Source organism: Platalea leucorodia, assembly GCF_965183815.1.
Source record: "Platalea leucorodia genome assembly, chromosome: 4".
Taxonomy (NCBI): Eukaryota; Metazoa; Chordata; class Aves; order Pelecaniformes; family Threskiornithidae; genus Platalea; species Platalea leucorodia.
Genome location: NC_138826.1, coordinates 38,581,243 through 38,596,993, shown reverse-complemented (window position 1 = coordinate 38,596,993; position 15,751 = coordinate 38,581,243). Strand labels below are relative to the sequence as shown.

General features: G+C 42.4%; 1 protein-coding gene across 4 annotated transcripts in view; it reads left to right on the top strand.

The window, feature by feature from the left end:
- The window catches only part of MICU1 (mitochondrial calcium uptake 1), a 113,931-nt gene that overhangs the window by 35,024 nt on the left and 63,156 nt on the right, over window positions 1–15,751 (top strand). For all 4 annotated transcript variants that reach the window (XM_082311235.1, XM_082311232.1, XM_082311233.1 and 1 more), the window contains 2 exons: window positions 23–185; window positions 11,117–11,160. In XM_082311235.1, coding sequence (XP_082167361.1) covers window positions 23–185; window positions 11,117–11,160 — 207 coding nt within the window. The remainder of the gene's footprint in view (window positions 1–22; window positions 186–11,116; window positions 11,161–15,751) is intronic.

Here is a 15,751-nt window from a genome sequence, read left to right as displayed (position 1 = left end):
GCTGGTTGAATTTCATTTCCAGGTGATGGAATATGAGAACAGGATCAGAGCCTACTCCACGCCGGACAAAATCTTCAGATACTTTGCCACTTTGAAAGTCATAAATGAACACGGTGAATCGGAGGTTTTTATGACACCACAGGATTTCGTGAGATCGATAACACCTAATGAAAAACAACCGGAAAGTAAGTGATGTGTGTGTAGTAATAGGAGAAACTAATACAGTGAAGGGGAATAAACTCTCCAGTCTCTGCTTACCTGATCTTTATATTTCCCATCAAACAGTTTTGTTGTCAGGTATTGTCTGTCTTGTTATGTTGAGAGGTATGGCACAAAAGGGGGGTTGCTGTCTGATTCGGGTGCTGCCACAGTCAGAAAATGTAGTGTTCTCAACCCACACGTTATGGCAATGCGGCGATGTGCAGAAGGATAACGGAGATATAACAAATGCAGGAGCAAGGCAGAAAGCTACCAGTGCAGCCGTGCAGCAGCCACGCTTGTCTCTCCAGCAGAGCCTGCAGTGTGTCCATGCCAGATCAAACCCAGCTGACTCGCAGCAGCATGGTGGTGCCAAATAATGGTGATCATTCAGGTTCAGAAGCGCTGGTCACGGTATGCTTTTTGGGAGCTTTGAACCCGGAAAGCACCTCCTGAAGCTATCTTTTCCATCTCCATGCTCTAAACCCCAAATTAGCCTAATCCCTTCAATGTTGCCTGAAGTGCTATTGCAGTGTAGTAGATCTCATTGGTATGAGCCCTTGAAGAGCAGATGAGATGTTTTTCTTGCATATTTACTAGTGAAAGATTACCTTCAACTGAAACATTTTAAGAACTGTTCATAAACCTTCAAAAGGAAGATGCTTTGACAAGGCAAACCATAGCCATAAAGGGGTCCAGGCAGCCCTATGTGCCTGGCTGAGCTGTGATGCTCCTGGCCATGGTGGGACTCACCTCTGCTGGCTTCAAATTCTCCGCAGATTGCAGGGACGCACGTCAGCTGTGGTGCCTGTGGGGGTTTGGCAGGCAACAGGCAGGAGAGCAGATGCTGTGTTTTCTGGTCTGGAAAGCTATGTCCTGAGCATTTGGTAAGAGGTTGGTTTTGGTGGAGTGGCGGGAGGATTTTGCCTGTCTTCTGTTTTGGGGAAGATTCAAATGTTGGGTGAGACATGGGAAATCAGGTTTCTTGGTCTCCCACAGTGTATCTCAAAGAATGAAACAGGCTTTTGTCAAGTTAAAACTCCTCTTCTCTCTGCAGGCATTAATGAAGAACCTCAGCCCCCAGATGTTAACTTTTTGACAGTGGGGTTTATGTACAAACTGTGAAACTGTTTTGATATCTTACCTGACAACTGCTAAATAAAAACTATGTATGCCTGTGCTTAGAAAACAACAATATGAAGTATGTGCAGGAGGGAAGAAAAAATAATCCTAGCATTAGTGTTAAAAGCATGTTGGTGAATTGATATTTAGGTTTTCATCAAGTCCTGACAATGGCTGTAGTTTTCGTATGAATTCCATGGTTCCATCTTCAGTGAAGAAGTAGTTTGAGCAATAAACAGAAGATAATGTTCATAGGTGCTGAAATTGTGTGTTACCATCTTATCTATCTAAAGCTCCTTGAATTGGTAATTGGAAAAACAGTAGCACCTGGTTGAGTGTGAGTCTTGCCATGCAAATAGTTGGGTTTTTTTGTCAGACAGCTTAAAAATAGAAAACATCCTATGTTTAATTTCAACACATCTGATTCTCTTTTACTTCTTCTATGCAATATATGTGCTTGGTGCATTTTAAAGTGTACACAGAAAATACTTTGGAGAGAAGCAAAGGTGACTAATGGGAAATAATTTGTCAGTCTTAGCCACTAACTTTCTGTTGTAACTACTATTATTCTGGCTAGGTGAGTGGCTTAAATGGTCCCCTGAAGCCTGTCGTGCCTTTAAGTGCCTGCAAATGCTGCCAGTCAGTGACACAAAGCAGCCTATAAGGGAAGAAAATTGCCTTAGTGGTACTTACAGGTGCTCTTGGAAAGTGGAATGAGATGGAAATTGAGCTTTGGCTGCCCATCAGCAGGCAAAGCAGGAACGTGAGCATCTTATATCTTGTTGGTTTGAAAACCTGTCTTGAGGATCGTTACTGTCATGGACTTGCTTCTAGACAAAGCTGCTGCTGCTAGGATGGTTGTTCCTTACAAGTGCTGTATATCATGGCTATCATGGTAAATGTTTTTTTAATACATAATGAATAGTAGAAGAGTAAAACACTTAATCATAAATCATAAAATAGTTTGGATTGGAAGGGACCTTTAAAGATAATCTAGTGCAACCCTCCTGGAATGAGCAGGGACATCTTCAACTAGATCAGGTTGCTCAGAGCCCTGTCCAGCCTGACCTTGAATGTTTCCAGGGATGGGCCATCTACCACCCCTCTGGGCAACCTGTTCCAGTCTTTCACTACCCTTATGTCTTCCTTATATCTAGTCTAAATCTACCTCAACCCCTTCATCCCCCAGCCTGTATTGATACCTGGGGTTGCCCCAACCCAGGTGCAGGACCCTGCACTTGGCCTTGTTGAACCTCGTGAGGTTCACATGGGCCCACTTCTTGAGCTTGTCCAGGTCCCTCTGGATGGCATCCCATCTCTCAGGTGTGTCAACTGCACCACTCAGCTTGGTGTCGTCTGCAAACTTGCTGAGGGTGCACTCGATCCTGCTGTCTATGTCATTGATGAAGATATTAAACAGTACTGGTCCCAGTGTGGACCCCTGGGGGACACCACTTGTCACTCATCTCCATCTGGACACTGAGCCGTTGACCGCTACCCTCTGGATGCTTCCATCCAACCAATTCCTCATCCACCAAACAGTCTACCTATCAAATCCGTATCTCTCCAATTTAGACAGAAGGATGTTGGGGGGACCATGTCAAAGGCCTTACAGAAGTTCAGATAGATGACATCCATAGCTCTTCCCTCATCCACTGATGTAGCCACTCCATCATAGAAGGCTGTGGTTGGTCAAGCAGGACTTGCCCTTGGTGAGGCCATGCTGGCTGTCCCCAATCACCTCCCTGTCCTCCATGTGCCTTAGCATAGCTTCTAGGAAGATCTGTTCCATGATCTTCCCAGGCACAGAGGTGAGGCTGACAGGTCAGTAGCTCCCAGGGTCCTCCTTTCGACTCTTTTTAAAAATGGGTGCAATGTTTCCCTTTTTCCAGTCACCAGGGACTGACTGCCATGACTCTTCAAATATCACAGAGAGTGGCTTGGCACCTACATCAGCCAGTTCCCTCAGGACTCTGGGATGCATCTCGTCAGGTCCCATAGACTTATGTATGTTAAGGCTCCTCAGGTGGTCACAAATCTGATCTTCTCTTACAGTGCGAGGGACTTTGCTCCCCCAGTCCCTGTCTTGTGGTCCATCCATTTGAGAGATGTGGGAAGAGAGGTTGCCAGTGAAGACTGAGGCAAAGAAGTTGTTGAGTACCTCAGCCTTCTCCTTTTCCCTTGTTACCAGTTTGCCAGTCTTGCTCATTGGGGGTGGCGTGGGGGTCTGTGTGTTTTCTTTGACCTTCCTTTTCTGGCTGACATAATCAAACCAGCCATAAAAAAAAAAAAAACCAAAAACAATAGGTCTGATTTTAAAACCAGAAGTTAAAGACAAAGACTGCTACCTGCTGGCTGGTTCATTTGTGTACTTTACATCTGTTCGGTACTTGTGACTCATAGGATAATCTAGATTAGTAGGGAAATGCCGGGGCTGCTTTCTCCCTTAGTCATGACGTGGGTGTGCCCTTTGCCAGGGGTGGAGCATCCTGCCTTCGTCCCTCCCAGGGAACTTCTTCCTTTGGGTAGTGACGTAGCCCCAAGTGCTCCTTGGAAATCTCCTTCAGGTAGTGACGTAGCCTGCTGCAATTGTACTAGCTAGGTAGGTTAATGCTTGAACTGAATTATGGATTACTTTCTGCAGTCCCACTGACCCCAGAGTTTTCCATGAGTGGTATTTTTTGATAGGTTTGTGGGGCGAAGCAATCGCCTTCTGGTCCTGTGAATTAATATGGTTCTGCACAAGCAGTCCCAGACATGAGCAGTGCAGGAGATGCTCTGAATACTCAAGATGCTGGTTGTAATTTCAGTGAGTAACTTCTTGTTAATGTGTCTGCTATTTTATGGAGAGAAAATACTGTGGAATGTAAGTGATAGGGAGTAATGAGGTATCTAAATCCCTGTTGTATTTATTTTTAAACTGCTAATCTACGGTGAGGTATCGTATGCCTGATTCATTTTTATGGATTATATAGGGGAAAGTTTGATTTATTGTCAATAAAGCATCAACTGAATTCTAGACTACATTCTGCTAGCTTGGGGAAAATGAATGCCAATTCATTAGCTCCTGTAGATTGCTTTTTCTTAATAGTTCAGTAAAACTTTCTGCTGTAGCTTTCCCAAGTAGGCAAGCTGTGCTTAAGGTGTGACACACTCTTGCTGAGCTTGGAAGTTTCTGTCAGAATAAGCCAAAGAATGGCATTAAACTGGGAAGCTGCTTTAAAAAAAAAAAAAAAAAAAATTCTTTATATGCTATCTGGAAAGTCCCAGTGCCAACAGAAGCGTGGGCAGTGATATCTGCTCCCTGCAGTCCTGTGTTGTTTTTCCCTCCCACCTCCTCTGGTACCCAAGAGGTAGCTCGTTACCAAGGCTGGATGAGCAGGGATGGTTGCTTTGTACCTGGTGCTTGCTTGTTACCCCAGCCCAAAACCAGCTGAAAATAATACCTCTCTGTCTCCGGTGGGAAGGGTAAGGGTTTGCAAAAAAAACCGTTTTAAGTGTTGCAGCGCTTTGAAGACCACATGGGCTTTTGCTGAAAAAGGTGTGTGAAGCCATGACAATTTACAGGAGCTGTAGCCGTGCCTGATACTTGCAGGTCGCTGCTGCCACGTTCTCTCTAGGCCTATGTAGCTGTTGGCCTACATGAATGTTTCCAAGTGCTTGGACCTACTTCGTGGTGGCCTGCCAAGTCCTCCTCACTTTCCTGTCCTCTGAGTTCCCTCTAGTTACCCAAGTTTCTTCGTTTCCATTCTGCATGGATTGTTTGCCTGAAGGAAGCAAGTACTTTGGGGCATCTTGGACTAAAAAGGAGCTGTGGCATACTAAGCCAGTACCAGGGGTTTTGGGGGCCTTTGTAGTTAGGATTAAAAGAAGTTAAAAAAGGCTTCATATCTCATCACAGTACGTTGTAACGAAGACAGGTTGTACCCAAAGCAGTCTTTCTTTTCCGTCCCAGTTTTAACCTCCCTGGTTAACCCAAACTCCTGCCGCATGAAAGATGCCATTCAAGATCCACCACGCTTTGCAGCAGCTCAAATATCTGAAGTCTTGGAAATGCCCTGGAAGATTTTTCTTTTTCTTTTTTTTTTTTGTCTGCAAGAAGCCACAAAAATGCTGTTGAAGCTCAGCCAAAAGCAGCTGCTGTGCCCCTGCAGCCTCTGCGCGCAGGACAGTGTCGGCAGAGAGGAGCTGTGAAGGACGGAGCTGATGTCTGGTGACTCGATCAGACCATATAGCTTGATTCTCAGTTTTTAAATGTTGGGTTTTTTTATGTCTGGGCTTCAAGAGCAGCTGAGCACCAGCTGGGTTCTGGATTGTTCCAATGCTTCAGTGATTATTTGTTATTTTGAGTTAAGTTTGTAAAATACAGATCTGTTCTTCTGTAGAACCAGCAGTCATGAGCTGTGGCAAGTGCTCACCTGGTCTGGTGGGGAGGGGGAGGACTCCCTAGGTTTGTACAGACCCCTAAACTTGTGCAAAGTGTTTGACTGGGATATTTAAGACCCAGAAGGAAACTAGAGATGCTGAACTTGCCTTCTGGTTTTTGATGGGGGCTTATTTCTGTGTTCTCCCACAAACACATCTGCTGGAGAGGCCTTCAGGGAAAGGGTGTGAGTAAGAACGCAAGGTAACTTGGTGGTTATCTTCCAGAACCAGGGGGGGTGAATAAATGTGGGGTTTTTTTCTGTGAAAAAGTCATTCCTAAGCAAGGATCACCTTTGAGCCTGTCATGCCTGATGCAAGATCCCAGGAACCCCTAGCCAAGGAGGAGCAAGCGAGAGGTGCATTTATGTGCATGGTTATGTGATAGTCATCAGAAGAAACAAATAATTAGAGTTTCCAGTACAGATGACAGGTTGGTATGGCTGATCTGTTGTGTTATGAATGCACATCTTGTAGAGAGACTGACTTGCCTGTTGGAGGAGGGGGAGATAGATGAGAACAAAGTAGTTCCTTGGACAAAATAATTCTGGACTTCAACACAAACCTGGAAGTGTTGCCCTCTGAGAAATCTCAGGCAGCTCACTGTTTGCTTGCAGATTACATTTTAAATTCGGGGGAAAATACTCATACAAAAATCAGAAGCTGGGTTACAGCTCTGGAGGGGAAAATTTGGTCCAGTGTTTTCTCCTCCCATAACGTAGCATGTTGCATGCATGGCTAGCAGGCTCTTTTTCAGTCCTGGTAATTAGCCCTCTTGCTCACCTACTTGCAAGAAAAAGAGTCCATGTTATATATCACGCAATGGGAAAGGAATAGCAGATGCTGAGTGTTACCCAAATAATGTGAAAAATCTGACAAGAATATAAAGACTGGAAAGAGTTGGAAAGTTTTTTCCATCAGTGGAAAACTGCTGGCATCCCACAGGAAATCATGATGCTTTCTAATTGATCTCAACTGTGTTCTTGGCATAATAAATTGTTCTTCTCAAAGCTCGTTTATTAAATATTTTTTGAAACTGCAATCTATAATCTGCTGCCCATGGCTTTTTTTTTTTACAGGATAACATGAAGAGCTTAGTAAATGTTTAGATATTTATCAAGTTTGGTAATTAGCTAGCTTTGAGTGAATATGTGGTATGTATGTTTTCGTTAATCAATAGAAATCAATAAGAATTTGACTTTAGGTTTGATTAGAGCTGAACAAGAGTAACAGCAGGTTATTCTGTGTTTTTTCCTTCACATAAATAATTCTTTCTCCATTAAAACATCCTCCCCAGCCCAAAAGAAAAAAGTAAATGCAGAGAATATGGTTTTCCTGTTGAAAATCCTCTTTTCCCCATTGTGGCAGGCAGTGAGTGTAAGTAATTCTGATTTATTTTGAAACATTTTAATTTTTAGAGTGCTGTGAAAGTACCATCACATGAATAAGAGTGGGGGCCTTTATTCTTAGTGTTGGTGAGTAAGTGGTGTCAGTCTAATCTGAAATAACACTTACAGTGATGCTACTTGCTTAGCTACTCCACGGCAGTGCTGCTGTTTCTTTTGGTCCCCTGATGGTACTTTAGGTGGTATCAGAATTTGTGGGAGTAATACATAGCAGTACTTAAAGATTACAAGCAAACTGGCTATGGTGAGCAAATTTGGAAATTGTTGCAGGTCACCAATGGTGCTGCTGAAGGTGAGCAGCTGGTGCAGCACCCTTGGCTCGGTGAGCAAAAGGGGCTTCAGTAATCCAGATGTGTTGTACAGTGTTTCATGCAAATATAAGGTGTATTCTGGGGCAGGCCATGATGGAGACTCTGGGTTTGTTCGAGCAGAAACAAGCACTGAAGCCCAGCTGCTCTGGGTGGTCACTATGCAATCTGGAGTAGCTGTGGTGCACATCGTGCTGCCTTCGATCCCGGGAAGGCTTAGTGAAGCAGCCAGGTATCCTCCTGAAATGATTTCTGGATTTCATTGCTGTCTCTCTTGAAGGAAATCCTTTAATCTGTTTCTGGGAGGACGGTAATTCAGACCCTGCTTTTCAGTGAAAGGTGGAAAAGCTCTTTTTTACTTTTAAACATGCCTATTAGCTTGTGTTCCTGCAGCTCGTCAGCAATAGCCCAGCCAGGGGATATTTGTCTTATGAGTATCACAGGCAATCCTGCGGTAGCTTTAACTTAGCATGCTGCCTTTTGAATAACAGAGATGTAATAAGTAACATTCTTTCCTTTCCTTGTTCAGATGTGATTGTCCTCATTTGTGCAGTGTTTCCACTGGCTCTCCAGCCTACACAAATGCTGAATTCCTATTGAAACATCTTGGAGGAAAAGCCTTTTGGGTTTTTTATGTAATGTAAAGAAAGAACAACACAGGCATCAGGCAACAGTCCCTCTTTTTTCTTGGTTTCCTTTTGTCAACTTTTAAGATTAAAGACTTGTGGAAAAATGCATAGCTAAGTCCATAGAAAAGAAAATAAACTGTATTGGAAAAAGGAAGATGTATCGAGTAAAACTGTATACCTTGAACATATAAATGCCGTTTTTCAGCTTTTGAATTGGCTTATTCTGTCGGGAGCTATGATAAGGGGAATTTTATAGAGGGACTTAAGCATGCAGCTTAGTTAATGCAGCAGAGCAGAGGGTATGTTGTATATGGCTGGGAGAAAGGGTGAGCATAAAACACTAATGTGAACCAATATGCTTGTGCTTGCAATAGGTAACGCTGTCTTCCAGGGCATGCTGATACAGTGACATGAAAAAAGGCAGCAGCAGAAGTGACAAATTTTTGTGCTGCGTTTTCATAAAAATGTCTCTCCCCAATTTCTGAGGCATGCATAAACCAAGGTTATATACTTGCTTCTCGTCATTTGTGATTGTGTTGAAGGAGGCTGACATGATACCAGTAATGATAACTACATTTCTGTAACAGCTACGGTGCTGTAACCAGTTTCTTCAGCGAATAATGAAATGCTTGGAGCTCTTAAGCTTGAGGGCAGACCTGGCAGCTTCTATACCTGGCATGAGGGTTTGGATGCCGTTACAGAAAAGCTATGTGTACGTCCAAGTCCATCGCTCTGTCCTGCGCAGGAATAGTCTCAGGTTACCCAGATGTTTTGTTTTCCTGTCTCCTTTCCTTACATGCCATAGCAATTGCAGAAACACATGGAAACAAACATCTCCGTGCTTAGGTGAATGGGGCTGGACCAAACCCCAGTCCAGAGGCAAATTACCCTGTATTCAAAATCCTGATTTCACCAGTGTGTTTGTCTTTTGTTGACTCCATTGCTATTGTAATCTATTGCTGTTTAGCTCTTGTGCTTTTTAGTCCCCTCCAGTCATAGCCCACTTCACCTCCCCTTTTCCCCACCTCATGTTACATCTGGGGAGAGCACAAAGTTTATATTATTAGCCTTTTCGTTTAGCATAGGTACTGGTATTCTGCCTTTTTGGGTGTCATTTCATTGTTTTTAATAACTTTTCTGTATGTACATACAGACTCATGTATATATATAATTATTATATAGTGCATAGATATATATTTATATATTTAGAAATATATATACTATTTCTTTTTTTATATATATAAAAGAAAACCGTTGTTAGTTGATCTTTTCTTGCTGCTCATCTGTATGAGCATCCATTTATTTTGGGTTGTCTTTGAAACCTGTTTGCTTTCCCAATAGTAGTGTCCAGTTGGGGCAGGGTTGCTATTAAGATGTACTTTCTCTTGCTATTTTTAACCTGTGTCCTTTTTTAGCTTTCCATGAGTACATATGTAATGTCGGGCTGTCAGGGATATGTCTTACAGCACTATTACCTGGCACGGGAACAGGAGGGTGTGCTTGAGAAATTACTTGATTACGACACATGGACATAAAGCTAAGCTCAGCTTAGCGGTCAGCATCCAGATGGATGGTCAGAGGTGATCTCCAACCAGATAACATCTCTGGTAAAATAAGCACATTTATTAAATGAATCCTGCCTCTAAATGTGACAATACTTACTGTACTGGGTTTATACCCACAACTTTGAGGAGGACAGAATTTTTCAGAAGATGATTAAAGTCTGAAAGTGTGTATGAATATGCAATTTTTGCTCTATTGTCAGGCACACAAAATATTGAGAAGGTGCTTTCTGGCTTGAATATTCACAAATCCAGAAAGCCCTTTGACAATTCCCTCAATCTTTGAAATGGTGATGGAGGAGTTTTAGCTGCTTTGGTTCAGAAAGGTTGAGGGGGTCATCCCAGAGTGATGAATAACTCCATTTTTCTGCACCGTAACCATTACGAACCTTTCCAGTAGACGGGAAGGGGTTTATTATCCTCAATCACAAGCAGGTGACGCAGCAGGCGTGGGAGAAGTTTATTTTGGCTTTTTTTCCATCTTTTCTCTAATTTAAATTGAAATGAGGGTGTGATAATTATCATAAACAGAGGCAGAAAATGCATGGGACATAGCACTGCTGAGGGCTTTTATTCTTCAGAGAACTGAAAATCGGCCCATCTCTCCTGAATTACTGGAAGTGCTCAGTTTGAGTTCTGCTTAATCTCCTCTCAGGGTGCATCTTCCCAACTTTGGATTGCAAAGCTCAGATAATTAATCTTCCTGAATATTTTTGTCATCTTGCTTATATGTGCATTCATCAGTGTACGTATCGCCTGCCAGGCATTGCGGATTAGATTGAGAACTCTGTGCTTTAACTCTGCGAATGCTGGGATTTTTTTTTTCCTCTTCTTCAACATAGAAAAAACTTTTTGTGATGATATGCGAGATTGAATTTAATAGTATAAATAATTCCTCTCCCTGGCTTTCTCCAAAATACCCTTCAAGCTAAAGCACTTGCCTTCTTACAAATGCGGCTACAGCTTACCTCCTTTAAAACCTATTTATGAGCAATTTTATATTAAAATTTGAACAAGTTTTGAATTTATTTGGGGATATCCCAATTCTTTGTTTTTCCATTTGTGAGCCATTCAAAAGGTGTTACTAGAAACAAAATAAGAGTTTTATGAATGTGCATGAACATGAGGCATCACAGGTGAAATGTCTGCCTGGTAATAGTGCAGAAATCTGCTTTGGGATGGGTGTTTCAGGCTCTTGAGAGATGCTGGGAGCTCTGCTCCTATTGTCCCTGCTAGAAGGAGATTTTCTTCTCTGATGCCATGAGTTTGTTGTCTTTCATGATCAAAATACAAAGTACAAAATGCACGAAGCCAAAAAAATTTTCCTTCTCTGTCCTTATATTTTCTGCTGATGTTATTCAGACAGTGCATTTTACTTTGTAATCCTCGCTCAAACAGAAAACCCAAGAAATGCTTACTTTTATACTCTAAGAGCATTTATTTAAGTATCTTTCTTTTTTCTCTTTCAGACCTGGGCCTGGATCAGTTTATAGTGAAACGCTATGATGGGAAGGTGAGCACATTAGACTATTAAGTGTGTATTATTCAATGGCTTTTTTAACCTAGAGTCCTTTAGTTATTATCTGCATGTGGGTGTACGTTAAATGAAGTATTTGAAGTATTTTCTTCAGAACTTTTTGTTATTTAGTAGCATTGCAGCACTTTTTACGTAATGACAGTGAATGAGAGATATTTTTTTTAAAGGTGTTTTAATGTTTACAGACAAAATATTACCTCCTCTTACATACTGGTAGGCCAAGAAATTATAGGTTGTGATTACGTTTCCTCGGTGCTTCTTTATGATTGTGAGAGTTCAATGAGCTATGCCGTTTTGGGGAAAACTCACTTAATCTTTCCCTTCCAGATTCATCTCCAGATTCATAAAGGAAGGAGACACTCTTGTGTTTTTTATCTGCGTCCCGAGCATGTTTTTTCCCCCCCTTCAAACACCCTTACTCCGTTCCCGTTTTGAACCCTAGGTCCTTCCTACAGCGGTCCACGACTGTTCTGGATGTTTGTGCTGTCACAATACGTGTTGGTAAAATGTTGAGCATGCTCTGACGTAGTTTTGTCTGCCTGTGTAACTGGAGCTGTGCAGCATCCTACCTGTTATTATGCAAATCAGAGACCCAATTAACCACACCGTAGATCCCACTGGTATGGAGGAGTATGGTAAAGGCAGCTCTGGCCCTAGGACTAGCAGCTCATATCGACTTCTTGATGCAGATAACTGCAGGTTAGTTAATTTTCCATCATACCACCATGGGCACATAAGGGTACTCCAGCTTTTAGCAGTATTTTCATTTCACCTGCATCATCTGAAAGTAAAGCTTCTGTTTCTCCCAAAGGGAAGTCAGCATCTGATCCCTTCATTGCTGAATGATGTTCCTGACACATAGTGTCAGGCATTTCCAGGAAGAGTCGACACTGAAAAAAATGAATTTAAAGCTTTATATAAACACACTGGGCTGTACACATGCAGCTCCCTGTCTTGGTTTGTGTTTAGTGGAGAAAGGTAAAGACAGAAGGTGATCAAATACCTGGGGTCCCTGTCATCAGCGGTGTACAAGTGTTCTGGTTACCCAGGCAGCAGAGCGAGATTTTCCTTGAAAACAGACAATTGGAAGGTAGTATTTTGGCAGTTAGTTTTGATGCATACAACTACGAAGCGTGTTGTGAACACTTGTTTTCTTCTTCCCCTGCCACAAACCCAATGTCTGCTTTTCATGATTCAAAAAAAAAAAACCACCCCCCCACCTAACAAAAAAAAGTACATACATTCTTTGGAAAATATCAAATGTTTCTCCCTCTGGTTTATGACAGTCTATTTTGCATCCACTCACTTTCATCATTTTATCTTGTCAAGCTATCACACTCATCCCTTAGGCTTTACATAAACAAGATTTGTTTGTAGGGAAGAAATGCTGAATCCCACGCTATTTTTGCTAATCATTCCTCTGTTCCTGAGCGCTCTGCAGTCGGTTCCTATCACATTGGATAAAAGGTCCAAAGGCAATCCCTTGCTGAACTCAACTTTCTGTTCCTCTGCCCTTCAGCACCGAGGGCTTGAATGGCAATGCATTTGGATGTGAGGGACAGTCACCACACAGGGGTGTTGAGAACCCACAGTTGGTGTTTGAGGTACTGTGCTTGACTGTGCATCATCCTCCATGCTCTTAGGATCTTGCCATTCAGCATGGTGAACATCTGTGCTGGCTGAAAGCTGGAGAACAGATAGCCTTTGCCTTTGCCTTACACGCTAACCACCTTTCACTCTGACCTGTAGCAGAGAGAAATTGCTTTTTATATAACTTACAGATGTCAGTGCTGCACTTGGATGTCTACGTGCTGTGATTTGGATAGTCTGAAAGTGAGGCAGCAAATTTAGGGTACTGCAATGGACTTTTCTTTGTTGTTATCTTCTCCTGGGACCTATTTTTTCCACAGTCCAATAACACCCTAGAAGCAGTTTGCTCCATTGAAAATGAAGAAATAGAGGTTCTTAGCTGTCTGCCTAAAGACACCTTGGGACTGGCTAAATCTGGCTGTGGCTATTAGGGTAGTGGTAATGTCCATGTGAGAGGATAATTCGAGGAGAGTATAAAATAAGTTGGCCTTGGCTCTCCCTTGGTAATGAAAGAAGCTGACAGTAGATTTATCTGTCTGATAGCATCTTGTTCTCATTTTATTGCTTGCTTTGAGTTTCAGTTTAAAAAAACTCCACTTTCTTTACTCAGCCAAACGCCAACTGAGGTGCTGCAGAGCTGACCTTACTCATTCGAGTTTCACTTGCATAGCAACACGCGAGGGATAAAACCCTTTTCTATCTCTTCCTCCTTGCCTGTTTCCAACTACATATTTCTCTTGGGTTATCAAAGCATCCTCTACCTGGAGACAACTTTCTGGTGCTTTCCCTTTGTGCATTGGCGGAGCTGATGAGCTCAAGCAGAAGGGCAAGAGGTCCATTGTTCCCCTAAGCATCCTTACGAATGTCACGCAGAGGTAATGGGACTTGTGGTGCAGGCATCCGCTCAAAAAGTAATAGGCCTGTTCACTGGAAATTTCATTTTTAAGGTGAAAGGAGTTTGTGAGCAGTCAAACACAAACAAGCTGTGGTACTGAAAAGTACTGACAATCTGCAGGCTAGATCCTGGCTGAAGTGTAGAAAAGAGAACTAATTTTAGTTCCAAGCAAAAATGTATACCCGGGGTTGCATGCAAGTGATAATTTAGAATGAGATTTGGTTAAAAGAATAGAACCAGCTGTGCAGTCAGTTGCATTTTAATTACTTATTACAGGACAATGTTTAAAGTATCAGTGTGAATTTTGAGCACGTATGTTTGAGATTTAAATGCTACAGCATTAGTAAGCAGATGGATGAGCTGCTCTTTTCACAGAACCAATTTTATTTACATAAAACTACCATCAAAACAACTAATTGGCTGTAGTGCGTGATCGGGCCTGGTCTTGCCAAAGGATTTTGTGGAATGATGTGCCTCTGTATTGTAATTGTGTTGGGTTTCTGAAGCATCTTGCTGTGCATGTGACTGAATGCTGTGGTGAGAAGACAATACTCGCTTTTTTTTCCTCTTCCTGCCCCTCCTTCTTCCTAGTGATAATTTATAGAGTTGATGGAGAGGGAGGTAAATGTTACTGCCTTATTAATGGGAACAATGCTCCTGTAATTTGAGCCTAAATGCTTTTTCTTCACTCATTGTGAGACCAAAAGCCCTGGAGACGTCTATCCAGGAAAAACCATTGGTCAGATCTGTTTGCTAACATGAACTCATGCTTTTCGTTGATCTGCTGCTGGGCTGAGTGTGTAGGGAGGCAACTCTGTCCCTGGCTCCATTTTTGTCTAAGTGTGGTGGTTTGTCCCCCAGGGAAGCAAGGTCTGGAAAGTAAAGGAAAAGAGGCATTGATTACTATTCATTTGGAGTAGAAAAAAGTATTAATCAGTCTGCAAACACTTCAGCGTGTTCGTATTGAGCCTGAACAAAAGGCTGATGCGAGAATAGACACAATCTAAAGTGTAGCTCGGGGTGCTGTGGCATGAAGGTGTCGAGACCACGACTGTTCATCTGCTCCTTTTCCACTGTCTCCCTTTCCTCCTCTTGCATTGTGGCAATGGGAAAGCAAACGCTTTCTTAACCCATCTGTTGGAGAAGTATCTCATGTTGTCCCTTCTCTTGTCCTACCATCTTGAAAAGCATGCCTCTGGTTAGGAGGAGTGAAGTCCTATTTAATTTAAAATGTGCAGTTCCCCTGCTGCATAATGTTTGTTAGGGCTTAAGAAGGGGCACTTTTAAGTGTGAGGTGGAGATGTTCTTTGCACATCTGATTTTCAAACTGAGGCATTGTGCTGTTCCATCACTCGCTGCTTGCATCTTGCTTAGCAAGATGATAGTAATGAATAAGCTCTCACTAAGTAGAAGTATATATTCTAGCACATATAATATGGCATAAGCTTCATTAACGTTATATAAGTTGTAATACAGATTTTGTTTAAAATTTTCTTTTTTCATGCCCTCTGTGTTTACTTGATGGGGTTTTTTTGGCTTATGCATTAATTATTGATAAGCTTAATCTCTCAAAGAAAAAGAGAAGCAATGCTGTTAGTGGTGTTCCTCTAAAGCGTGAGCTACATATCCACCCTGTTCAGAGCAAAATCACACCCTGTCACCTGCGTCCTTTGGTGCAGTCCCCGTCCTGGTGAGCCAGCGCGGGGAGCTCCCAGGTGTCCCGCAGCTGAGCTCTCAGCAGTGCGGCCTGGTGTAAAGGTGGGAGCGGAGGCAGAAAATGGATGTGGTGGGTGCACAGCATAGAGCTGTCTTTGTGCAGCTGGGTGTTCATACTGAAGATAAGATGTATTGCTTTTAAGAGACCTCTAGTCCATTTAGGGAAAAAAAAAACTAAATGGCTTATTAGTTTAATACAGAATACACTTGACTTGCTCTTTTTGTTCTCCCGTGGGGAAAATTTCTTGCTACTGCTTAATACGAACAAAAGCCTTCGAGCTACCAGCAACAGCTTACCCTCCTGCTACCATTACTGCAGTAAGTAATTATAGAGGCTTTCAATGCCCTCTAATTAAATTTATGAAT